This window comes from Podarcis erhardii (assembly GCF_964252035.2).
Source record: "Podarcis erhardii genome assembly, chromosome: 2".
In the NCBI taxonomy this organism is placed as follows: Eukaryota; Metazoa; Chordata; class Lepidosauria; order Squamata; family Lacertidae; genus Podarcis; species Podarcis erhardii.
In genome coordinates, this window is record NC_138498.1 from 102536356 (window position 1) to 102562615 (window position 26260).

Consider the following 26260-nt stretch of genomic DNA (forward strand, 5'->3'; position numbering starts at 1 on the left):
CAGACCAGGATTGGTGTAATATGCTCAAACCATGTTGTTCCGGTGAGCAACCCGGCTGCAGAATTCTGTACTAGTTTCCAAACCATCTTCAGAGGCAGCCCTACATATAACACATTGAAGTAATCTAACCTTGAAGTTACCAGAACATAGACAACAGTAGATAGGCTATTCCTGTCCAGATAGGGGCGTAGCTGGGTCATCAGCTGAAGCTGATGGAAGGCACTCCAGGCCACTGAGGCCACCTGAGCCTCGAAGGACAACAGAGGATCCAGGAGTACCCCCAGGCTACAAACCTGCTCCTTCAGAGGAAGTGTAACCCCATCAAGAGCAGGTGATCTCCCAACCATACGGTCTAGGGCAGTGTTCCCCAACCTTGGGCCTCCAGCTGTTTTTGGACTACAACTCCCATCATCCCTCGCTAGCAAGACCAGTGGTCAAGGATGATGGGAATTGTAGTCCAAAAACAGCTGGAGGCCCAAGGTTGGGGAATGAGGGTCTAGGGAACCACCCAATAACAGTGCCTCAGTCTTATCTGGATTGAGCTTCAGTTTGTTGGCTCTCATCCAGTCCATTACTGAGGCAAGACATTGGTCCAGCACTTCCACTGCCTCATCTGCATATGTAAAGGAGAAACAGAGCTGAGTGTCATCAGCATACTGCTGACAACGTATTCCAAACCTCCGGGAAACCCCATCCAGTGGTTTCATGTTAGATGTTAAACAATGTAGGGGATAGGACTGAGCCCTGCGAAACCCCACACTGAAAGTTCCAAGGGGCTGAAAAGCCCAAGCAACACCCTCTGGGGACGACCATCCAAGTAGGACTGGAGCCACTGCAAAGAGGTGACACCGACCCCTAGTTCGGACAGTTGCTCCGGAAGGATGACATGGTCGATGGTATCGAAAGCTAAATACTATAATTACATTAGTAATACCATAACCTTCAACATTCTTCATGAAAATAGGGACGTTCTATTGCTTTTCATGCAGAATGGAGACCTCTTAGTTGCATGAAAACATTGTTTTATGTGTACATGGACACATACACCCCTACATAAAGCCTTAATAATGATGTTCCATTGTCGTCTAGGAATAGAACTGAATAGAACTCCAATAGAACTGAATACAGTGGTACCTCGCAAGACGAATGCCTCGTAAGACGAAAAACTCGCAAGACGAAAGAGTTTTTTGTTTTTTGAGTTGCTTCGCAAGACGAATTTCCCTATGGGCTTGCCTTGCAAGACGAAAACGTCTTGCAAGTTTGTTTCCTTTTTCGTAAAACCATTAATACCCAGGGTGCATTGCTTGAAGAGGTGCAGTTGCGACTTGACTTCGAGGAGCAACTCATAGCACGCGGTGTGGTAGCCTTTTTTGAGGTTTTTGAAGACTTTGGTGATTTTTGAAGCTTTTCCAAAACTTCTTTTGCAGCCATTTGGTAAGTTAAACTTTAAAAACTTTTTTTGGGGTTTTTGGATTTTGGGTTGGGGTGTTTGGAATTCAAGGACTTGGTGTTGGGGAGGGGTTTGCAAGAATCTGGAAGCTTGTGTGTGTGTTTTTCTGCATTTTTATGATTTTTTGTGACCATTGGGCCACTCTGCTGTTTTTTTTTAAAAAAAATCTGGGTTTGAATTTCTGTGTGGTGGGTGGCTGGGGGAACAATTGGGGAGGGGTTTGCAAGAATCTGGAAGCTTGTGTGTGTTTTTTTTCTGCATTTTTATGATTTTTTGTGACCATTAGGCCACTCTGCTGTTTTTTTTAAAAAAAAATCTGGGTTTGAATTTCTGTGTGGTGGGTGGCTGGGGGAACAGTTGGGGAGGGGTTTGCAAGAATCTGGAAGCTTGTGTGTTTTCTAGGAGGTTTGGTGCTTTTGAATTTTTTGGATGTGAAGCACTGATTTTTGGGGGGGGGGTTGTGAAGGTAGGAGCTGTGCTGCCATGGGACCCAAGAAGACTGCTGCTGCAGAGGCCGGCGAGAGGAAGAAGGAGAAGGTTACGCTGGAAATGAAGAAGGAGATCATCTGGAAACACGACGGTGGAATGCGTGTGACAGACCTCGCCAGGGAGTACGGGAGGAATCCATCGACCATCGGGACCATCCTGAAGATGAGGGAGAAGATCCTTGCGACTGATGCAGCCAAGGGAGTCACCGGGATCGTGAAGAACCGCCCAGCTGTTCTGGAGGAGGTGGAGAAGTTGCTGCTCATCTGGTTAGAAGAGAAGCAGCGTGTAGGGGACACAGTGACTGAGGCCGTCATTTGTGAGAAGGCCAAGGCCTTGCACGCAGACCTCGTCCGGGAACAGCCAGGAACCTCAGGCAAGCCAGAAGTCTTCAAGGCAAGCAGAGGTTGGTTTGACCGGTTCAAGACAAGATCTGGAATCCACAGCGTGGTCAGGCATGGAGAGGCTGCCAGTTCTGATGTTCCTGCGGCTGAAGACTTTGCAGCGGAGTTCCTGGAGGTTGTGAAGACGGAGGGCTACGTTCCACAGCAGGTCTTCAACTGCAACGAGACTGGGCTGTTTTGGAAGAGGATGCCCAAAAGGACTTTCATCACTCAGGAGGAGGCCAAGTTGCCTGGCCACAAGCCCATGAAGGACTGTCTGACCCTGCTCTTCTGTGCCAATGCAAGCGGCGACCTGAAGATCAAGCGCCTGCTGGTGTACCACTCGGAGAACCCACGGGCCTTCAAGAAACACAAGGTCGACAAGGAGCAGCTGAGTGTCATGTGGCGATCCAACAGTAAGGCTTGGGTCACACATGTGCTGTTTGTGGACTGGGTCAATCTTGCTTTTGGCCCTGCTGTCAAACAGTACCTGCTGGACAACGACCTGCCGCTGAAGGCTTTGCTTCTGATGGACAATGCTCCTGCTCATCCTAAAGGCCTTGAGGAGGACTTGTTGGAGGAGTTCAGCTTCATCAGCATCATGTTCCTGTCGCCTACCACCATGCTACTGCTCCAGCCGATGGATCAGCAGCTCATCGCCAATTTCAAAAAACTCTACACCAAGGAGCTTTTCAGGCAATGCTTCGAGGTGACTGATTGCACCAACATCACCCTGCGGGAATTCTGGAAAGACCACTTCGACATCGTCACCTGCTTGAAGATGATCACCATGGCCTGGAACGGGATCAGCCAGAGAAATTTGAATCGCGCTTGGCGCAGCCTGTGACCGGACTGTGTGGCACCAAGTGACTCTGATGCACCAGAGTCAACAGTGGTGCAGGACATTGTTTCCTTGGGGAGGACCATGGGCCTGGAGGTCACAGAGGAGGACATCAGCGAGCTGGTGGAGGAGCACAACCACAAGCTGACCACCCAGGAGCTGGTCGAACTGCAGGCAGAGGCTGCGCAGGAGCAGGCCTCGCTGGAAGAGGAGGAAGCAACTGAGGAACGGCTGTCCTCCAAAGAAGTGAGGGACATTTGCCTGAAGTGGAAAGATGTGCAGGCTTTTGCACAGCGGCACCACCCTGACAAGGACCTGACACATGACCTTGCGAACACTTTTGATACGAGGGTCATGTCGTCTTTCAGGGAGGTGCTGAAAAGGCGGATGAAGCAGCAGACCATGGACAGGTTCTTCAGCAAGAAGCAAAGAGTGGAAGAGGAACCTTCTTCGAGTTGTCCCCCCGAGTCTTAGAAAATGTACTGTACACTTTGTTGATTTTTAAATGTTTTTCTGTCATGTTTAGAAACTTAATTTATTGCTCCTTCAATTTTTGAAATGCTCTTTACAGTATGTGTGACTTTAAAGAGCAGTTAATAAACTCTTTTTGTACCAAATTTGGCTTTGTTTGGACTTTTTTTGACCACAGGAACGCATTAACTGATTTTCAATGCATTCCTATGGGATTTCGTGCTTCGCAAGACGAAAAATTCACTAGACGAAAAAACTCGCGGAACGAATTAATTTCGTCTTGCGAGGCACCACTATAAGTATATTTCAGCTATTTATTATATGCTAGGCCTTCAACTGCACCAGCTGTAACAAAACATGTCTCTCCCATATTGGTCCCTACACTCACAACAGGCACTGCAACCTTCCAATAGTTTGACTTTACCCCCAAAGGCACACTCCTCCATTATCTCCCATGCCAGCAACAGCATCACACATGCAGTTCTACATGCAAACTTTGAACATAACAGTAGTACAACTGAGCCTGTGGGAGAGGGAATAAAAGCAAACTACTTCAAAATATTTTTTGCAGTTGTGATATGCAAACCACTCATTCTGTAGTAGCCAGGAAATAATTTCATTTGCTTTGATAGAAGCAGTTCCTTCTGCACATGGGAGTATCACTGCTTTCACATGGCAAACAGGCAATGGTTATTAAATTACTTAAGAGTGAAGCTCCACATACACAAAGTGATTTCTACGGCATATTTCTATTGTTGGCAAAAGCCTTCTCAACTAACACACAACAAAACGGAAACCTGCTGCGGAGGGTAGGCAGGGCATCAAGGAGTGAGAAAAAGAGGCTTCTCCTTTCCTCCCACATTGCTTTGGTTTCTGGGGAGAAAAGAAGAAAGCCTTCTCCTGTACTCTATACCATAGCTGCCTGCTGAAGGAGAAATTTGAACTACAGTAATAGTGCATGCAACAGAACTATGTGTACTTCAAATTTGGTTTTTTAAAAAATAAAATAAAATAAAAATTATGCCAAGCTCAAACTGAATTGTTCACTGTATAAAATGACAAAATATCAAAACATATCTTCCTCATGTATTTGCTTATATGCAATAATTTACCTGTCTTCTCCTATTCACCGAGTGGGGCAGAGAGGTAAGCATAATTGCAAAGCACTCTGTAAAACAGAAATGCAAAAACTATCTGCAGTATTTCCACACCAGTTTCAACTAATATTTATTTTTCATTTAAAATATTTATATACTATTCTTCAGCAAAGTTTCCAGGACTGTTTACAGAAATGTTGGTGGCAGGTGAACTCCCTAGGGAAGGAATTCCCTAGACAGGCCTACACATTAGCAAGGCTCTCTGCATGGTTGCCATTCACCTTATAAATACAATGGCAGCATTTGACATAAGCTTCCTTCTTCTTGCCTCCTCCTCTATTATGTGAGCTGACTCATAATACTGTAGTTCAGAGACTGAGCTGTAATAAATTAAGAAGTCCCCAATTCAAATCTCAACTTATCCATGAACTGTCCAAACTATTATCTTGGCCTGCCATGCACAATATGGGGATAACAGTACTGGTTTGATTTGTAGGAATTACAAAAATAAAATTAAAAAAATTGTGAAGGGCTATGGACACCCAAAAGTAGTACACAGGCCAATATTGGCACTAGGTATCCTTGGGCACCTACTGCAACCCCATCGGGCTCGCTCAACATTAGCTGATGTTTTGAGAGTTAACTTTACTGTGTACTATTATATTATAATAGATAACTGAATATTACTTTATTTGATATTATTTATTCCATTTTAAAGTTATGTTTTATTATGACGTCCTATATCAGATCAGATTATTATAAGGTGTGTGTTCTTTGTTGTGTATTTTGTTGCTGTAAACCGCCTTGTGCATTGTAATATAGAAAGGTGGTATACAAATTAAAAGTGAAATGAAATGACATGAAACATATTGCTTACAAGCTTGTTCCTTGAAACACATTTATTCCCAAATACATTTCATTCTTTTAAATGCATGGCAGGTAAACCTTTGAGTTTCTCAAAAACCAGACAAACCTTGCAAGTGGCTCCAATTTTAGAGGGCAACAAAAAACTATATGAGGACGGGATATATACAGATTAGGTATGAGAAACAGAATTGCTTAGTATCAACTACTATGAATCTTTTTTGGAGAGGGCAGATTAACCGTCCTCCACTACTCTTGCTCACCGCACCATAGCAACAGGTAAAAAAATTGCCTCTACCATATACCTGCCATATTGGATGTATGTGCAATATAGCATTTTATATAAAACAACAAACATAAAGGATGTTGATTTCCCTGTAAATAAACTTTTGATTCTGTGACATTAAGAATCCTTCAAAAGAAAGAGAAACTGAAAGAGTCTGTATTTTCAAGATACTGCATGATTTCATAAACAAAGGAGTTATTTGAATATCCTTCCTCTTTCAAACAATGATTAACTTTGGTTGTTTCCCTTCCCAGACTTTTAAACTGAAACTCTGACAATCCTTACAAAACATTATAAACTTGCTGAAAAAGTCACTTCACCTATCTATATATGTCAGCATTTTAAGAATAGCCTTTTGATTAATATTATAATGAAATACTGAAATATTGTTTTGAGTACAAACGTAAAAGGAATTTGCCCTGTAAACGCCATTGAAAGTCTATACAGCTGAGATATACACACTCCTGCTAACATCACTGGTGATGCTGGATGAGGAAGAGGGAGGGGCATTAATTACAGAGGAAGACAAAACACTTGTAAAGCATGAGGGAAAACTGAGTAAGAAAACCTGAATGTGTTGCCTTCAAATTAAATGGGTGGGGAAAATAAAGGGGAAATCTGTTATTTTTTTCACTATGAAAACCTAACAGAAAAGTTTCTAGTCATTGGAATATGTACTAGCCAAAATAAATATCAAACAGAAGTCTCACTTATCGACAGCTGAATCCTATACATTTCTACTCAGAAGTAAGCTGAACCACATTCAACAGGACTTACAAGTAAGCGTGCATGGGGGATTGCAGCCTGATTTACGTGATAAATCTGCATTTTCTGATATTTATAAGTACGCATAAAACCAATGACTCTAATGGCACTTCCTTGATATAGTTACTCTGAAATCAAGACGGCAACTTCTTTGTAAACCTCTTCGCCTAAGCTGCCTCACAAGTTTGTTGTGGGCTTTAAATGAGAAGGTAGAGAACCATCACCACCTTGGAGAAAAAGGTGGGATATCATCCAATAAAAATATATATGGTGTCAAAAGAATCTTATTACCTGAATACTGTTCTATGGTTTAAAAAATGACTTTGTGTCATGTACTTTTGGTTATGGGTGGTGGGGAACAGGAATGGAAATCTATTTCATGAAGCCATTCAGCCATCTTTAGGACTGAACCTAAAGTAAGATCTCCTGTAACACAGGGGACAACTAACAGCACTCCTCCAGATGATCTTAGTGGTCTTTCAGGTATCCGGGACCCAAGTGGTCTTTAAAGTATCCTAGACCCAAGTTATTCAGGGCACTGTATGTCAACACAATAACTTTGAACCAGGCCTGAAAACATATTAGCAACCAGTGCAGATGTTTCAACAGAGGTGTGACATCCTGTCAAATCATCTGTTCGCATAAGCAGTATAACATCTGCTTTCTGCACCAGCTGGAGCTTCTGGACTAGGCTCAAGGACAGCCCCACAAAGAGCACATTGCAGTAATCCAGTCCTGAGGTTACCAATGTATGGACTGCAGTGGCCAAGTTATGCTGCTCCAGATATGGTGAAAGTTGGCAAACCAGAGTAAGCTAGTAAAAAGGCACTCCTCACCATAGAGGTCACTGGGCCTCTAGTGACAAAGATATATCCAAGAGTACCCCCAAGCTGCGTACCTGCACCTCTAAAGGGAGTGCAACAACCGCCAGAACACGCAACTGGCCAGTCTTCCAGAGATTGGAACCACCTACCAACAGAAACTCCACCTTCCCAGGATTGAAATTTAGTTTACTGACCCTCATCCAGTCCACCACAGCATGAAGACACTTGTACAGAGCTTGCACAGCCTCTCCTTATTCGGATGTCATAGAGAAGCTGAGCTTATGTTTAGTCTATCCATAAAGAAAGACAATGATTAAACTGAATATTCCTCCTATCTAGAAGAGTGAAACTTTTCTCACGAGAGTATAATATGATGAGACACTAAACAAGCGTGTGTCATTCTAGGACAGTCAGTTCCTCAGGATGAGACCCAAACCTAATTTCTGAAACACGCTTGACAGTGGCAATATTGCAGCATGACACACCTTGTTATGCTCTAAGAGAACAATAAAGGAGTGCTTCATAAATAGCACTAAAATAATTACAGGGTTTACCTTATTTTTTTTAAAAAAATGTTAAAGCAGGCACAGAAGATCCTAATTGCTGCAGGTACAATTCATGAAGGATTGCTGCTGTGCGAGAGCTCCTCTGATTTCACAAGGCTTGCATGAAGCAACTGAGAATGTACAACTGTAATTCTCACCACGGCAACAATTGAAACTAAAATTCTCATTGTTACAGCCTATTAATTTAAGTAAACTTTTAGCTCTTGTGGTTGGGGACCAAAATGAGACCACAATATTTATGTGAAACATTTCTTAGGCATCATATGACCAAAGCAGAGGCTCCTGCAGCCTCTCAGCACGTACTCTAGGCTAACCTGCCAGTGAAGAACCTAGTTATCAAACTAAAAAGACAGAAAGAGACACTATGTGGTAAAGCAGCTATCCTCTGAACTTTCTTCCTCTGCAGTCACCTGACAGTTGTCTCAAGATCAACCATCCAGTATTGTGACTAAGATCCCATGTATAATCAACCCTCCTTTCCCTGCAAGGTAAATATTTGGGTCCCACTTAATGGCAACAGACAAGGGAGGGAGAAGCAGAATCAGTTGAACATACTTAATGGAGGCCTGATAGGGGACTACAGATAAAAAGAGGAAACTTGCCAAGCAAAACACATCATTTTCAAACAAATTATCAGAGGTTGAACACAGGCAGTGGCAAATTCCATTTCAAGTAAAGGTTGCCCCTGAGACATAAAACAGTTAGGGGGAAACCTAGCAGCATGATGAAGCTTCTCCTATCAGCTACTGCAATTCAATATGTCCATCTTCAGGATGAGGATCTGTGTTCTTCCTGTCTAACTTACAAATGAGCGTTCTGAAAAGTATGACCAGTTGCTCAGGAAGAACAACATTTAACAAGTTAACAAAGCAATCTGAAGCATGTCTGCTCAGAAACACCTATGAGTTCAAGGGGTTTTATTCTCAGGTTAAGTATATATAAAAGTGCAGCTTACTACCAAGGAATCTTTAAACAGAAAAATTACAGGGACAGATGACAGGCTGAATATTTCTATGTAGGGTTTTCTATTAGGATACAACGTTCTAGTTGAGGTTATCATTTTGATTTTGCTTAGTTATTTCCCTTCTACATCTATTATTTCAATCTCTGCTTCACCAGCTACAAGGATATCAGGGAACAAGGCTGGGGAAGACCTCTATCTATGACTCTGGGGAGTCAGTACTAGCTTGAGTGTGTTGTACAGGTACATGAATCAATGGTGTGACTCAGATTAACGCAACTTCATTATGTACAGGGGGCTAAACTTCCAAAGTGAGAACTAGAACTTAAGCCTGCTCCGAAGTCACACACAAAGATTGGGAAGGCCTACCAAAACTAATATGTTGGGAATAATGTAGTTACTATGTACTGAAATATGTGTCATTCTTACATCTCATATTCCTGGAACTAAAAACGGTTTCCATGGTTTAAACTGGGGTGATGAACACGTTATAACAACCTGACTATCATTTGCAGTTCATCTCTAATTACCTCATTTGAGGTGATATGATCGTGTCCTATCAGAGAGAGGGTCTTTTAGGCGGTGACATCTCACTGCTGGAATTCTGCCCCCTTATTTACTCTCTTGGCATCAAATCAGATTTATATTAGATAACAAGTAGAAACTTTTGGTTGATGATGTTTCCCCAGGCTTTTAAGGGTTTTGAGATTGGTTTTGGCTCCTGCTCAGTATTTGCCACTGCTAACAATGTTTTAATGATACTATTCTTATTTGCTATTATATTATTCTATTTTGTTGGGATTTCAAAGGCAGTTATTACAAAAAGCAGTGGGTGGGTGGGTGTTATAAATAAAAATCAACCAACTCACATTGTAATGGGGACATATTAAAAGAATGATTACAGAACTGAAATCCAAAATACATACTTATTTTTCTTGCCTGCCTAATCACATACATGTATCAGTGTTAATCATTTGTTAATCACTTACAAGGAAGAAGGATAAATGTTTGTGGACTTTCCTAGCTTAAAGATTGTTCATTACTTGCCACAGGCAACTAGCGATTTACATCAAGTATTGGCAGGTAATACACCAGAAATATGACTACTCACTTAGGGGCTGTCCCCTTCTCCAAATGTGGCCCCATTTATACTGCATCTCTGTGATTAACAGTGGCTAAGAATGGAACTGAAAGTAGGCAGAATTCATAGTTAAGACTAAGGAACTCCTCAATTGCTTTGCAATTATATCTCCCCCTCTACATTTGTATTTTTCCTGCAATCATTTATGCAGAATATGCATTTCTTTTAGTGCTTCTGTTAAGGCTTCCCACTTTTTTCAGGGCTGCTGCAGAAAAACAAAACAAAATTCAAAAGCATGGAAATGCAACTCACCTGTGGAATTTTTTGCCTATTATACAACAACACTGTCACGGGTAGAGCGGAAGGCTGACAATCTAAGCCAGTACCATCCTGAATCACATAATGCTCAACCTGTCTAATTCAAACAGAAAGAACTAGAGGCAGTATCTGCTATCCAAAATATATTAAGTAGCCCACATCATGCTGATAATGCACGACACAATTGGAGTGTTCAAGGTACACCACACCAGAGGTGTCTATATGGGCAAAGAATGAGCTTAATAAAACCAATGCAGCTCATTTAAGCAAATCAGTTGTTCCACATCGTCACAGGAAGAAGAAAATATTCAGTGTTACCAGCTAAGAGTCAACACAATCCTTTAAGTCTCTTGCAACAAAAAACAACACAGATATACTCTTCCGGAAATTGTTACAATCAGGATGGCTAGGCTTCCAGGAAAGATAAGGTTGCATTTTGCCCTGCTCCCAGTTTGTAGTCAAGATGAAATGGCAATTCCTGTATCAAGCAGGAGTTGAACAAGATAACCTAAAAGGTCCCCTCCAACCCTATGATTCTAATCTGTATTAGCAAGCATAAATATTGAATCAGATGGTGTTTGATAAGAAGTAAATGTGTAGATGGGGACTTTGGGTCTTAACCCTGAAAGTTTGATGCACAGCAGCCCTAACTGAAGTAAACAGGACTCTCTGAAGTAAATTACTTAAGGGTCTCTGCAGTAATCAATAGGAAAATTGCCACTTCGGACTGGATTTCAGTGCTGACTCACAAAATATGCATTGTTTAGATACACCAAAGCAATGTGTTTGTAATATAATCTATCCTTCCAAGTTTTCATATTGTCACCTCTCAAAAGGATAGCATATACGAAACTACAGATGATTTTGGGGGGTTAGGATGCAATTTCCCTCTGAACAATTTGCTAAAAGCTGAAACCCTAAAATATAACCCCAACACTACTGAGCTCTCTTTGTCCTAATGAGATCTGCAAATTAAGAAGCAGTTTCACATTTGCAGCTTAGAACATACTTGGGATGGCTAGTAAAATTTCAATGAGCACAAGGGCGTATAAGATTGACCAAACCACTGGACTAATCTTGTAAAACATTTCCTGTTTCTACCAGAGGTTATCTTCAAGTTCAAAATGAATCCGTAAGCCAGTTCACATTCAAAGCAGGACAAATTAGAAACTATTGCACCTTCATGTTCTTCAGATCATTGTTCAGAACATTGTAAATCATTTATTGATACTGTCAAAATAAAATAAAGGCCCTGCAAAGGAAAACAAATATTCTGACTATGTGAGAAATGGATTAATGCATTTTACAATGTAAGGAAGAAACTGAGAAATGGAATTACTGAAAAAGAAGATGAAACATGCTGGCCGGACATTCAAACATTTGAGACATGTTTTGCCTGAAAAAATAAATAGATCCCATATGGTACAGCTCATGATCTCTGCAATATCAAAGCCTGTGGTTCTATAGGCCTACAGCTTTCACTAACATCACTGCAGTTTTCAGGGTCTGTCCTCCTACAGACTACAGCACCCTACAGTGCTTCTGCAGCTTCACTACTCCTTTAATTTCTTTTTTCTTTCCATACATTACCATAACTCACTCTCTCTCCCCCACATCCTCACCTCTAAACCACAGCAGGAGCTTTGACTGGGTCCAGAGGCAGTTGCTCTGAAGAACAGGGAGACCAGTAAGAACACAACTAAAACAAAATATACCTCTGCTTCTTTTCCTTACACCTCTCAGCATGAACACCATTCCTCATTCCACTGTCAGCAGCTGATACTTAAATTGTGGGGAAACAGTAAGTGAAGTCCTAAAGACCGATATAAATATGAAAGCAGCTATGCTTACACTAAGTCACTCTTCTTCCAAATTCACTCAAGAATTTACTGATACAGTTCCTGATGTGGATTAGCCACTAACCATGTATAATCAGATAGCCAAAACTGAACATCTGACATCCAAGGTTCTGTGTCTGACAGTTTGTGTTTAGTATTAGCCCAAAATATGAATACAGAAAAGTGAATTTCAGAATCCAGACGTACTTTAGACTGCTTTCAGCTTAAGAACACAACCAATGCAAGAGAGCTGTATTCAATGGAGTGAGTTAAAGATATCCTGCCACTGAGCTATCTTGTCAGTTTGACATGCTCCGACTTCCCTCAGGACAACAAACAAGAGGAAGAATAATTTTGTGGTCAAATACTCTCCTATTGTTTGAATTTACCAATAGTATGGCACGGTTGCTCCTCAGTTGTTATAGAGTGGTAATAGGAGCTTGACCAAGCATTATGATCCATCAACATGTACCATGACGGCAACAGAATCAAATGTAGCAAACATGCACAAGGGAAGTAGAAAAGAAAAACTGCAATAGTGATGTATCAAACAACAATGCCAAAAGCTAAGACTAACACGAGCAAACACAACATCTACTGTATGGCTTCACAAATGGATCAGGGCAAGAGATATTCTAATCAAAGGAGCTCAGAATGACATAATTATCACTGTTGGAAGAATGTCAAAGAGAGCAGAAACAACTACTTTAGTACTGTAATAGTGAAAATCACAGACATGGATGCTTTAGCTGAGATTCCTGCATTGTAGGGGGTTAGACTAATTGACCCTTGGAGTCCCTTCCAACTCTACAATTCTATGATTACATCAAAATCAATGACAAAAAGAGTTGAAGTAGAGCTTGTGATAGTAATTTCAGATAAAGCAATGGGAAATAAATGGTTTCCCCAAAATATTTGCAGATCTAAGAAGCATGAAATCAAGAAAGTCAACCGTGCTAACAAAGGCCACAATAACAATGCAAAACATTTCAGAAGCAATAATAAGGAAAACAGATGCCAAAACAATTATGAGCTGGAAAGGAAAATGCCATAAACACCAGCAAAAGGAGTAATGAGTATGGATGGGCTTCTTGTATGGTAATGAGATCAATGGCAAGGATGACCAAAAAGGCAAAAGACAAAAGGAATGGTGGCAACATCAAGCATTCTTAACGTATGTACCATTCTGGTAAGTGGTGGTTCTCCAATAGCGTGAAGAGAAATAGAAGAGTTGTCAAACCTGACCTAGAGAAAACACGGGAAGAAAGCGATACGGGAGATATGAAAGTGAAAGAAACAAGGGAAGCAACTGCAATGATGGTGCCACAAGGAAAGTTGCAGAGACAAGCTGATAAAGTGATGAGTGGGGAGGCAAGAGAAGCTGTGGTAACAGCGGCAAAGATGATGGCGGTACTATGGGAAAACCCAATGGAACGGTATCACCAAAGGACATATGGCAGCAATTCTTATATAGCAGCTGTGACAGTATCAGCGGCGGACTATGAAACCAGCATGGCAATAATGGGGTCGGCGGACGACGCTAGAAAAGAGAGGGGGTGGCAATGAGACTGTCCAAAGAAGCCACGACACCACAGCGCAACAGTGCAGGGCATTGCGGCGGAAATGACAGCATGACACCTGTCCTGGCGGTGGTGACAGCACGGTGGCGACCACGGAGGCCGGATCTAGTGAGGCTGTGGAAGGAAAAAGTGGGGCAGCGCAGGGGGTCAGTGGGGGTCATGAAGGAGACGCAGGTGACGACGGCCCCAGGTCTTTGGCGGTTCTGTGGGTGCTGCGCCCACGGTTGTCGTGGCAGCGCTGGGGTGGCTGCGCAAAGGTCACCAAAGGTTAGGTGGCGGCTGGCCAACAACCAGGCCACGACCCTGGGCAGCGTGGCTGAGGGGTGGAGCCCCATCCCCTCGCCCACCCCACCCACCCCCACCCCCACCCCCCCGCCTGCCTCGCCCTCACCTGGCGGGGAAGCAGCCCTGCTGAGGGGCTGCTGGAGGCCGGGGCCCGCGGGTCGGGGGCTCCTGCGCCGCCGCTGCCGCCCGCGCTCGGCTGCCCGCCCGTGCCAGGCCTGCTCGCTCGCTCGCTCGCTCGCTCGCCCCTTCCTGGCCGGCCGGCCGGCCCAGCCACCCACCACCCCGCCCGCTGCCCCCAAAGCTCTCCCGCCTCGCTGCTCCTCAGGCCCCGGCCGCCCCCGCCAGCGACGACGACGACGACGACGACGCCACCTCCTCCCACTCCATGGCCGCCGCTTACCCGGCTGCCGTCGCTGCTGCTGCTGCTGCCGCCGCCGCCGCCGCTGCATTGTGGGAAGCGGCCGCCTGAGCCGGACCCACCTCGCTCGCTCGCTCGCTCGCTCGCCGCCTGCATCAGCCGCCCGCCGCCATGGGCGCCGTCACCGATGGTAAGAGGCTGGATGGCTGGCCGAGCGACCCCGCGGCGTTGGCCCGGCACCGGGGGCGGCCTCTTCGCGGTCCTCTCCCCCGCGGCGCTGCCGCCTCGGACGGGCCCTGTCGCCGCCGCCGCCGCGCTCGCTTTCCCCAGGCCTTCGCAGTCCGGCTTCCCTCCGCCGCCGCCGCCGCTCCTCTCTGCCCGCCCAAGAAGCCCGATCTCGCCCACCAGCCTCCTTTTCTGCTCCTGAGCGAGGGCCCTCGCGAAGCCTTTATTTCACGTGCGCGGGATCCCCCCCTCCCCAATAATAATAATAATAATAATAATAATAATAATAATAATAATGATGCTGATTCCTCTCACTCTCTCCCCCCCATCACATTTTAAATCCTCGCCAGCGAGACCCCCATCTGCCCCCGCCCCTGCCTCTTCGCCCTCAAGCCAACCCAGCCTCCCCTCCTGAAGATGCCTGGAGGTGGTGGGCGAGTTTGCCTACAACTGAGCACATGGCCACCGGCAGAGCCGCAGGTGCTGCCAATCCAAAATAAATTTGGGGAGCCCCGATGTGCAGCGGCTCTTGCGCCGGGGAAGACTTGCATCTTTCCACACTGCCTCTTGCATTATGCCCCCACCCCCAGGGCGGGAAGCCCTTGGTGAGAGAGGGGCACAGAGTGGGAAAGGGGTGAGGGCTCCGAGGGAGAATGTGGGGGAAGATGCTTAACTGTGTGTATGGTTGTGTTATAGGATCTAGAGATCGCGCCTTCCGAGAAATTAGGAACTGGAATTTTATTGCATAGGTCTGTGTGGATTTTGACCTCACACGGCAAATGCTAAAAACATGTGTGTATGCTCGGTACATGCGCTCGAGGGGCACAGTGTGAGCCGCAGATCATGACCCTTTTCTGTAACAGGGCCTCTCGCCCCACATCTTGTGTTTGCGTCCCATGGCAGTGATTTAAAAGAATGGTTAGTTCTGAGAGGCCAATGGTACATTGTGCCCCCCCCCCTCAGTTCCAGGTTTTGTATGAATGTATGTATGTTTGTTTTTGCAACATAGCTTTCTTCCTCTTCTGTAGCCCCCTCCCCCTTTGATGTATTTTTGACAACCAAGTCAGTAATGATAAGCTTACGACCTGACGCTGTGGCCATTTAGCTATCCTCCTTATTATATACAGTGTACCTCCTGTCGTTCACACACCCTCTGGCTTCAGAACTTATTTCTGTGGTGATATAAACATTTCTTGACCATTTCCCCTCCTAATTCCGCCTTCATATGTTTGTTTATACCTGTAATGAGGATAAAAGTTTTCTTTGCATTAGAAAAACAACAACCCTATTAATTTATAATATATTGCCACATTTGTGTGAGTCTCAGGCTATAATCCTGTACTCACTTACGTGGGAATAAGCACCATTCAAATCACTAGGTCTTATTTCTGAGTTCACATGTGTAGGATTGTGTTGAAATACCTCATCTGTGTTGCTTGAAATCCATCCATGAATTGTCTCTCAGGACTAAACACTGTATGAAATCAACTAATAATTAAATAGTCCAGTGTAATCCTATGGGATGGCACTTCGGATAACAAAATATACTTACAGACCCCCTCACCCTAATACATACTTTCACTAAGTAAACCCACTGGAACCAGGATTTACTTTTAAGTAAACAGTTTTAGGATCTGGGCAGTTGCCTTATCAAATGGCTACTTTCTGTGACAATAACCAACATATCATTGTTGCTCATTTTAAATTATTGCTTCTGCCTTAGATGAAGTTATTCGCAAACGACTATTGATTGATGGAGATGGTGCTGGCGACGACAGACGAATTAATTTGCTGGTGAAGAGTTTCATCAAGTGGTGCAACTCCGGATCTCATGAAGAAGGGTATTTCTGTCTTACCTATAAAATAGAAAGTGGGAGCAGGTCATCAAACACCAGTTCTGCATAAATAAAAGCTTTTAGTTTTAATATCATGTGGGAATTGTGTCCAGTGGCAGATGTTGGTAACAACATTATGCAGTCGTACCTTGGATCCCGAACGTTTTGGCTCCCAAATGCCGCAAACTCAGAAGTGAGTGTTCCAGTTTGCGAACATTCTTTGGAATCCGAACGTCCGATGTGGCTTCCGCAGCTTCCAATTGGCTGCAGGAGCTTCCTGCAGCCAATCAGAAGCTGCACCTTGGTTTCCAAACATTTTGGAAGTTGAATGGACTTCCAGAACGGATTCCGTTTGACTTCCAAGGTACGACTGCATCCAAATTTCAGAGTTTGAAAGTGTCTTTTGGGAAAACAAATATTTAAACAGTCTAAATACTATAGTGAAGTGTAAACAATTGAAATCCAGCTATGATACATCAGTTCTTTAATTACTTGTCAATTTCAAGTATATTCTGTTGAACACCCACTCTAATAGTGGGAATGTTTTTGGCAGCTGGGTTTTATAGCAGCTGGTGATCAGTATGAAATGGGTGAAATCGTTTGCCCTGGAAAGGTGTATTGATCAACTGACCTTAAACAAAAACACTATGAGAGTCTTCAAACACAATCCTTTTAGTAAAGTAAATGCATAGCTGTGTTGTGTGCCGTCCAGATGACTTCCTTCAGAGCTGTGCTTTTGGTGCAGGCCTACCACATTCCTCACATTAGGCTTGCTTGATTTTATTATTATTTGGGAAAATGCAATTCTGCCTCCAGATAACGGAGCCATTGCAATGCAGTTGCCATGCGGAATGTTGGCTGTTGTGAGTGTTGCAGGCACCTTGAGAACTGATTGTAACATCAATGCTACAATGTAATACAAATGTTGATTGTACAATATTGTCATTGAGTGACACTTGGGAGATTATTTTTTTTTCTTTCTTAACGCTTTGGGGAGCATCCTACAGCAAGATCTGCCAGGATGAGCGGGTTAGGATCCAGCGGATCTCTAGCTGAGCCTGCGACATTTCTGGCACAGTCAGGCTATGCCCTCTTAACTCCCTCATCCAGGCTAAATTAAGCTGGCAAAAGGGTGGTGTACCTACAAGGGTTGGTTTTCTTTTGCTCAAACCAGCTCAGCCAGCAGGAGGCCTGCTGCTGAAAGGAGTTTGGTATAATTTTATATCAGCTTAATTTGCACCAATTTGCTTCATGCCAGTTTCTTGTGTGTAGGATTGCTCCCTTATTTTGTTTTTTTGTAAAGGCAAACAGCATCAAGGATACACACTCATGCTCCTTTAAAGCAAGCCTTTGTATTCTTTTTATCCCGTTTATACAGCTCTGGAAGGCTGTATGTTCTTTCTGTTTAGCATTGGAGTTCATCTCTTCTTTCAAGAAAAAGTGAATGACAGGATAACTTTTCCCAGTGCCGCTATCTATGCCATCCATTCAGTGGCGTAGCGTGGGTTGTCAGCACCCGGGGCAAGGCAAGTAATTTGCGCCCCCTAACCCGTGGATTTGCGCCCCCTAACCCGTGGATTTGCCCTAACCCCAGATGTTGCGCCCGGTGCGGCCGGCCCCCCCGCACCCTCCACGCTACGCCACTGCATCCATTCCATGTGGGCTGGATGTGGCATTATTGCTTCAAGCATTATTGCTTCCAAGGCTATCACTCAGATGCTAAAATATGATGGGGCAGGCAGGCAACACTGGTCTGAAACAAGCTTTGCTTGAGATGGAATGGTTTTATCAGAAAAAGTATTTCTAAACTGGGCTATAGCAATTTTTCCAAAGTGCTCCGAAGTACCAGACTTTTGTGCAAAAAGCATGTGTGGATGGATATTCTGACTCTGGACTGATCTCCCCTTAGAGGTGTGGTGGTCTCCCATGTTGTTGGGTTACAGATGCCAAGGGGAAACATTTCTCTTTGTCAAGGCCTTCATGCTCCGATAAATAAGAGGTGTCCACCACATCAGCAATGTGTGCATTCTGTCTTAATTTGTTTGTTGCCTTTTTTAGTGTATATATGTTTTTTGTTTAGTTGAATTTTGTTTATATGTTTGGTGTACAGCGCCCTGGACTCTTTCTGGTGAATCGTGATCCATACATAAGTAATAGATATAGTACAAAGGGCAAAGGACAGGATAGTATGTAAAATTAATTTTAGTAATTATTATTTATCATTGATGAATACTTCCACAAGCCCAAGGATTCTGCATCAGGAAGTTGTATTCACACTTCTAGAAGTACAAGCAGTGCAAATCCATTTAGAATTAGTAGTATAAACATCTTAGGTCTGTCAAGTGATGTAATGAGCTTTTTGTTGCTGATTTCTCATCCAGATTTTAATCACGTTCACTGTTCAATTTAAATACATTTGCATTTCGCCCAGTGCTCAAGGACTGCTATCATCTTTTTATTAGCTCTACTTATTTCCCTTAAGGTTGAGATTCTAGGAGCATTTAAACCTCAGACTATTTACTGTGGCCCCATTTATGTCTGAAGTAAACAGTTTAAGGTATACAGTTTGAGTACCGTAAAAATCAGCTTTCCTTGCTGTTTTGAAGCTGATACTAGCAGCAATTAGGGAACTTAGTTAGAAATGTGGATTCCCCCCTCCCCCCCCCCAATAACAGACTGATGTTGGGGGTGCTGCTTCACATTGTTTAAATTAATACATCTATAGCACCTGCTCTGGGCTTTTCAATAACTAAGGCCTCAACCTTAACCATGCATACAGTGAAGTAAATCCTGTAGAATTCAATGGGGCTTACTAGCAGGTAAGTGGGGTTAAGTTGGTCTCCTCAGCCTCACCTCACCCTTTTAGAACAGAACCAATGGCTGCATCTTGCCTTTGTGTAAACTTTAGTCTAAAGGATTACACAGAAGAATCCTGTGCAATGCCTGTTTTACCCTTATTAATAGCCAACACAATGATTTAGGCAGCTGTTTTACGTCTTCTTGGCATCCCCCTTCTCCTCCTGACTATTCTGCATTGCTCAGATGTTGGTTAAAGGAAGCCTACCTCCTCCTTTTGCATGCATTCCCTCCTTGCAACTAATTGATATCAGTTAACCTGAGCATTTACAGAATGACAATTTGATAGCTGTAATAATAGACACATATATTAGGAGTGTAAGGGATCAGCTTTACAACAAATGCTCTTTTTTATATAGTGACTCTATTATGGTGATTATAAATGCCAGAAAAACACCACTAAGAGCAGGTAGCTTTGAAAGTAGCTGTGGGAGCCCTTAAATACACAAAAAACATTAATTTGTATCGATTTGCATCAGGCTTCAATTCAGCATTGAGCTCCCGAGAATCATTGTATGTCCATGAGATATTAAATTATTGAAATGCATAATACCTTTTCAGCTACACCCAGTACCAACGCATGCTGAGCACTCTGTCACAGTGTGAATTTTCAATGGGGAAAACCTTGCTTGTATATGATATGAACCTCAGAGAAATGGAGAACTACGAAAAAATCTACAAAGATATAGGTAAATACTGGATTTCCGACTGAATATTGTCGTCATACAATAAACAATGGTGATATAATTGTTTTATATAATATAATTACGCAAAAAGCAATCCATTCTTGCCACAGCGCAGTTCTTTCCATTTTATAAATTGAAACCTGAAACTGCCAGCTCAGTCGAGATAAGGCAGAGGTATGGTTAGCAAGTGGTTCATCTACTCAGATGGGTGGTATTCTCCCTGTCCTGAAGAGGGTTGCACTCCTGTGGGATTGGGGGGTAAACCTGTGACCCTCCAGATGTTGTTGGACTTAAACTCTCATTATCCTTGGCCACTGGTTGTGCTGGCTGGAGCAGATAGAGGAGTTCTTGTCAGTTGACATGTGGAGAGCTACAAGTTCCCCAATGGTACTCTGAATGCTCAGGTACATAGTCTGGAGGGCTTCTTGATTCCTCCTTGCTATTGGAGACAAGGGTGGATAAAACATTTTTTTAAAAAAAGATTTTGTTTCATATGCATGTTAGCCCACCTTTGTATTTAAGCACAGGCCTGATAGCCATAGAGGATATGCAAACAGGTGAGTGAGCGGGCTGGTGGGGGAGGGATGGAGTTCTCATCCAGCATAGAAAAGCCATCCCTCCTCTGCCAGTCCCTAGGAAGCCAGTGATTTCTGTGAGCTTATTCACAAGGCTGTCTTAGCCCTGCAGATAATCACTAAGCAGAGTCAATGTGTCCTAGTGCTGAAGGAGGCTTGCTTTGTAAATGAAGAATCAGTTTGATAATTTCTTAAATGTGAATATTTACCCTTTTCCTGTCAAACATGGATCTGATAAAAATAGCATATCAGTCACTGTGAGTTCCTTTTTGTTTGCTTCTTTTTTGTGAGGCTGGGCCGAGGCAAACTGAAGCACTTTTGAGTAAACATGGACAGGACTGAACTGTTAACCTCACAAACTGTCATGGGAGCCGGTCATAAGAAAGTCCCTATAGGGGAATACTTTTAAAAGACATTCCCTCTATAGGTAAAACAGGGGAGTATGGAAAAAATAAATGCAATGTGACAAATAGATGCAAGGGCTGGTTGTAAAGCATGCAACTTAGCATGATTTAGTGGTCAGATTTGCACACTTGTTTAGAAGAAGTACCAATAGGAAGCTTGAATTAAAGCATTGATTTAAATCAGTCCAACCTGCTGAAAACTCATGTTGTCTCTAATTGCCATTTAGCAACTTAGGCTGCTGCACCTGTTATGATCCTACCTGGACAGGGATAACCTGGCTTCCATTATCCCTGCCTTGGTAACCTCTCATTTGGACTACTGCAAGGTGTTGCATGTGGGACTGCCATGGAAGACTGTCTTGAAACCTCTGTAAGCTCCAAGATTAGTAACTGGGACTGGGAAATATGACCGTATCAGACCACTGCTTTGCCAGCTTCCATTTCTGAGCTCCCAGTCCATTTCAGAGCCCAAGACGGAGTGCTGGTTTTGACCTTTTAAGACCTTCAAAGCTTAGGACTAGGATACCTGAAGAATCCCCTCTCTCCACATGTGTCTTCCCAAACCTAAGATCTTCTGAAGCTTTCTCAAGAAGCACCTGCTGGAGGAGATGCTGGAAGTAATTGGCCTTTTCAGTGGTGGCATCCTGGCTATGAAATGCCCCCCTCCATGGGCAGCTGCTTTAATGTCATTTCAGCACCAGGCAAATGCTTCTTTGTTTTCCATGGCCTTTCAATCTACAGTGGTACCTTGGGTTACATATGCTTCAGATTACAGACTCCGCTAACCCAGAAATAGTACGTCGGGTTAAGAATTTTGCTTCAGGATGAGAACAGAAATCGCTCCGGCAGCAGCGGGAGGCCCCATTAGCTAAAGTGGTGCTTCAGCTTAAGAACAGTTTCAGGTTAAGAACGGACCTCCATAATGAATTAAGTACTTAACCTGAGGTACCACTGTATTCCATTTCTGATTATGATTATTCTGGCACTGCTACATGGTGCTGCTTTTGTATGTTTTGCTATTCATTTGTTTTATTTATAAATCTCTTACCTCCTTGTAAGTTTCCCTGAGAACGTGGCTATAGAGTGTCATAGAAATATTTTAAATAAAATGAATAATAATCCTAGCTCCACATCAAAAAAATTGGCCAGTAAACAGATCAGATTTCATGGAGCGTACTAGAAATTGATCTTTTATTTGTCTGGTATATCTACAGAAATATTTATTTCAGAAGATCTGCATTCTGAACACTCTGACAGTAATTACAGTATTAGAATACACAATGTATTGTGATTTATGGACCTATTCACAATGACTAGAGATGAAACCTGAAAGCCAGATGTTTTATGTAATGTTGTCACTTAACAGTACAAGTTTTCGAATTTTAATAAATAGGCGTTGTGACATTTATAGATTTGTGTCAATTTGTTTTTTTATTTTATTCTTCTGGAAGAAAATAACATAGCTGCCGCACATGAGAAGATTGCAGAGTGCAAAAAGCAGATTCTTCAGGCAAAAAGAATACGAAAAAATCGCCAAGGTAACTATTTATTTTGCAGTTAGTAATTGCTAGTTTTATATGAAGGGGCATGTAACATTAGTGATTTGATGCATATGACAAGCCTTCTCTAACTTGCCATGATTATTTTCACTTGTTATGAAAGATCTCGTTTAGAAATAAATATTGCCTATGCTGTCAGTCACTCCTTAGACTTGAACTTAAAGCATAAAGTGCCTGCCCTTTTGTTGCATTTCCTTGTGACATGAGTGGAAATAATGTCTTACTCGAAGTGTGGTTTCCCACAAATCATGATCGCAATCCATGTTTCAATCCTGTGTTTGTCATTCTGGTTTGCTAGAAATCTGTACTAATAGATGGGTTAAAACATGTCTCCCGTGATTGTAAGCTAGAGGAACGGGTGAAAGGAGTAGAGACATCATACCCATCCCTCTGGTGAATGAGTGTTATGAACTAGGAAGATTTCTTTTCAGAAGGGAGACTGGTAAAGAAGTGGGCAAGCCAGTATCACATCTGAAGGCAGCCCTGTTCAGGGAATTTTTAAATGTCTGACAGGTTATTATTTTTTTATATTTTGCTGGAAGCCGCCCAGAGTGGCTGGGGAAACCCAGCCAGATGGACATGGTCTAAACAATAAAATTATCACCATCATCATCACATGGGCAAACATTGAGATGTTTGGTACGGAGTTAAGGTTGAGGCTGTGCATATGCCAAGCAACAGAGCATTCATTCACCTGTCATCCCAGTTATATTGTTTTAATTATATTTCTTATGCTTTTAATTGTTTCTAGTCTGAAAGTTTGAGAATGGGCCAAGTTATAAACAAAAAATTAAAAATTAGTGAAATTACACTCTTACTTTGTGAAACTGGAATAAAGTCAGATATGATGCTTATAATCTTTTATTCTTTCAGAATATGATGCTTTGGCTAAAGTAATACAGCATCATCCGGATAGGCATGAAACACTCAAGTAAGTATGGGTCTAACACCTGAAATGAAACTGTGATAATACTTTATCAGAGCATCTGAAAGCTAGCAGTCACTGAAATTAAAACAATATGGTGGTATTATTTGAAAGGGCACCACAGAAACTCGCACAAAATGTTCACCTGTACAGAATATGCCTAGATTTAGTAAGTAATTCTAATTACAGTCACTGTGATCATGCAGAGTGGCATAGTCCAGTTAACACTGCATTTCGGTGCTCATTCAAGGCAGCAGAATTAGACTGTGCTTTTTCTGTAAAGGTGATGTTTCTGGGATTTCTCCATGCCTGTTGGACATCTTCCCTGGCACAATTCTGTCTGCTGGTTTGAATTATTCTAAGTGACTTGGAACCTAGGTAGCTTCTCCCACACAAATGTGCCCTTGTAGTATTTCTAGGCTGCCAACACCAGAGGTGGAGCTGATGGTAGGAGACAGGTCCATCTCAGTTGTGGTGCCCTTCAGTATGTGGTTCCCAAAGTCATGCCTGGTGAGGGTTTGCTTTCTTCTCAGTGTCTTTTTACTTCCCGGGCATCTTAGAAATGACTCCTCTATCTTACATCGTTTTGCACTGTTTTAAGTGCAAGTGCTTTCATATACTTGTTATTATTTGTGTAAGTTGCTCTGGGAAACACTGGGCAATTGAAGAGCATAATATAAATGATTAAAATTGAGTTATAAATGGAATTATTAATTAATAAATAGTGCAAAAAAAGATAAGGTGTCTTCAATGGCAGTATGCTAAATCTGTTCTCAGGCAGTTAGAAGCTCTGGGAAAAGAACTTCAGCATCTCTCCCATATCAAAGAAAATGTAGAAGACAAAGTAAGTTTTGCTGTTTTTTTTCTTCTTATTATTTTACAATGAAATACTGTATGGGTAATTCTGTACCCGTACCCGTACCCATGTAACATTTACAAGCTTTTTAAACAAAATATTTTGTGTTTTCGCTAATATTTTAGCCCTGCCCACCTGTCAAATTTGGCCTGCAAGGCAGATCCTGATAAGAATCGGGCCTTTGGGGCCAAAAAGGTTCCCTATGCCTGTTCTAGATAAGCCAACCTATTCAGCCTAGCTAGGGAGAGCCAATCAGGACTGGTCTACCTCCTCCATGGATGTGAAGGGAAGCTGGTAGAAGCTTTTACATGCTTCAAGAAATAGAGTGGGGGCCTAGTAGAGAAATATAAATTCTGTACTTTTCTAAACCATAACATAGGCTACAAGAAATGTTGCATTTAAAATACATTGCAGGTAATATCATACTTTCTTCATGCTAAGAACCTTGAAGAAGAAAATAATGTTAAAACATAGATTTTCATTGGGGGAAAGTATGTGTTTATGTGACAAACGTAATGCACTCAGTAAGTGGTGTTGTCCTAATTTCCTTGGATTTTGTTCCTAACATAAAATTTCATGTCAATGTACCAAACGAGCAAGCAAAAACTATCAATACAGTAAAGGGTCATTAACCTATTGTCTGTTTTCTTGGAAATGTCTTTAACTGAACTTTTTTTTGGGGGGGGGGGAATAGAGTAAATCTGAGTCATTGGGCATCCCATGCTTCTGGTTGCTTTACTCATGTGTAAAATGCCATTTTGAAAATTCAGCTTTAGCAAATTATCTTTAAAATTATATAGAACATGTTAACTATATGAAAATTGGGTCTGTAGGTCGACATTTTTGTGGCTTCACCCATATACATTTACTTAGATGATGATTCATTGATGCAGAACAGAGAGAATCCAAAAGAAATATTTCATATGCTTCAGATTTTGTTTTTGTTTTCTTTTAGCTGGAGTTGAGACGAAAGCAGTTCCATGTACTTCTGAGCACCATCCATGAACTTCAGCAAACACTGGAAAGTAAGTTAATTCAGTATATAAAGGCATGACTTACTTTCCTTACTGCGTGGGTTCAGGTTTATTGTTGCTCCTTCCCTCATACACTCAGCTTGCCAAATTCCTGACCTCCCCTAAATTTCATCATAAGCTTCAATATGTCTACTTACCTTTTCAGATTCAACCCAGTAGCACTCAAAATAATAGGGCATGACTTTTTCTATGTTCATTTTAAAGTGAATGTTTTTAAACAACAAGCACAATATTTATTTCAGATGATGAGAAGCTTTCAGAAGCAGAAGATGCCTCAGATACACCGATGGTATCTGCAGATAAACAATAGACAGACCCTGGATATAGCTCCAAAGCCTGGAAGCCAATGGATACTTTTTTTTTTCTTTTGGTCTCCTGAGAAACTAGATTGTATTTCCATTGGAATGCATTTGACTTAATGTTTGAAATGTCTTTTTAATACAATAAATACTTGGTATTACATACTTAGTCTTAGATTCACATTGCATTTGTATTCTGGAATTGAAATGCTACTTTAGGCTTTGAGCTCTTTTCTGTCTTTTTCTTACTCAGTTTTATTAAAATCTCCATATTAATGTTAACACATCAGTACAGCTATTTACAAACAACAAAAAGAAGAGGAAGGAAAACACATAAAATATAATACAGGAGCATGACCTTATAGTGGTCACTTATTTGATGTCACCTTAGCTCGCATTGCTATAAATTTAGATATAACATAGAAAAAATGATATAAGCCTGAATAGCATTGCGATATTTCCAAAAACCCGTGAATATCTACCGTATTTTTCGCCCTATAGGACGCACTTTTTCCCCTCCAAAAATGAAGGGGAAATGTGTGTGCGTCCTAT

General features: G+C 42.3%; 4 protein-coding genes across 6 annotated transcripts in view; 2 read left to right on the forward strand and 2 right to left on the reverse strand.

Moving 5' to 3' along the window:
• ATXN7 (ataxin 7) overlaps nt 1–14310 on the reverse strand; it is a 94270-nt gene extending 79960 nt beyond the window's left edge. Inside the window, exon 1 of the mRNA XM_081852500.1 lies at nt 14203–14310. The gene's annotated coding sequence lies outside the window, so the exon portion shown is untranslated. The remainder of the gene's footprint in view (nt 1–14202) is intronic.
• The window catches only part of LOC309337153 (uncharacterized protein C3orf49), a 503307-nt gene that overhangs the window by 467982 nt on the left and 9065 nt on the right, over nt 1–26260 (reverse strand). The window lies entirely within an intron of this gene.
• Nucleotides 1127–14565, forward strand: LOC309335175 (tigger transposable element-derived protein 1-like; the record flags this gene model as incomplete). The annotated part of the gene is made up of 4 exons (XM_081850050.1): nt 1127–1434; nt 1917–3015; nt 13443–13641; nt 14422–14565. Exons 2-4 carry the CDS (start codon nt 1934–1936, stop codon nt 14563–14565), a joined length of 1425 nt encoding a protein of 474 aa, XP_081706176.1. The 5' UTR covers nt 1127–1434; nt 1917–1933.
• Nucleotides 14407–25934, forward strand: THOC7 (THO complex subunit 7). 2 transcript variants are annotated; one of them, XM_081853985.1, is made up of 8 exons: nt 14407–14644; nt 16403–16520; nt 19932–20059; nt 22487–22573; nt 23468–23525; nt 24297–24363; nt 25331–25400; nt 25652–25934. In XM_081853985.1, exons 1-8 carry the CDS (start codon nt 14626–14628, stop codon nt 25717–25719), a joined length of 615 nt encoding a protein of 204 aa, XP_081710111.1. In that variant the 5' UTR covers nt 14407–14625; the 3' UTR covers nt 25720–25934. The 2 variants fall into 2 exon arrangements, with proteins under 2 accessions (XP_081710111.1, XP_081710110.1); XM_081853984.1 differs by lacking the exon at nt 14407–14644 and adding an exon at nt 15239–15284.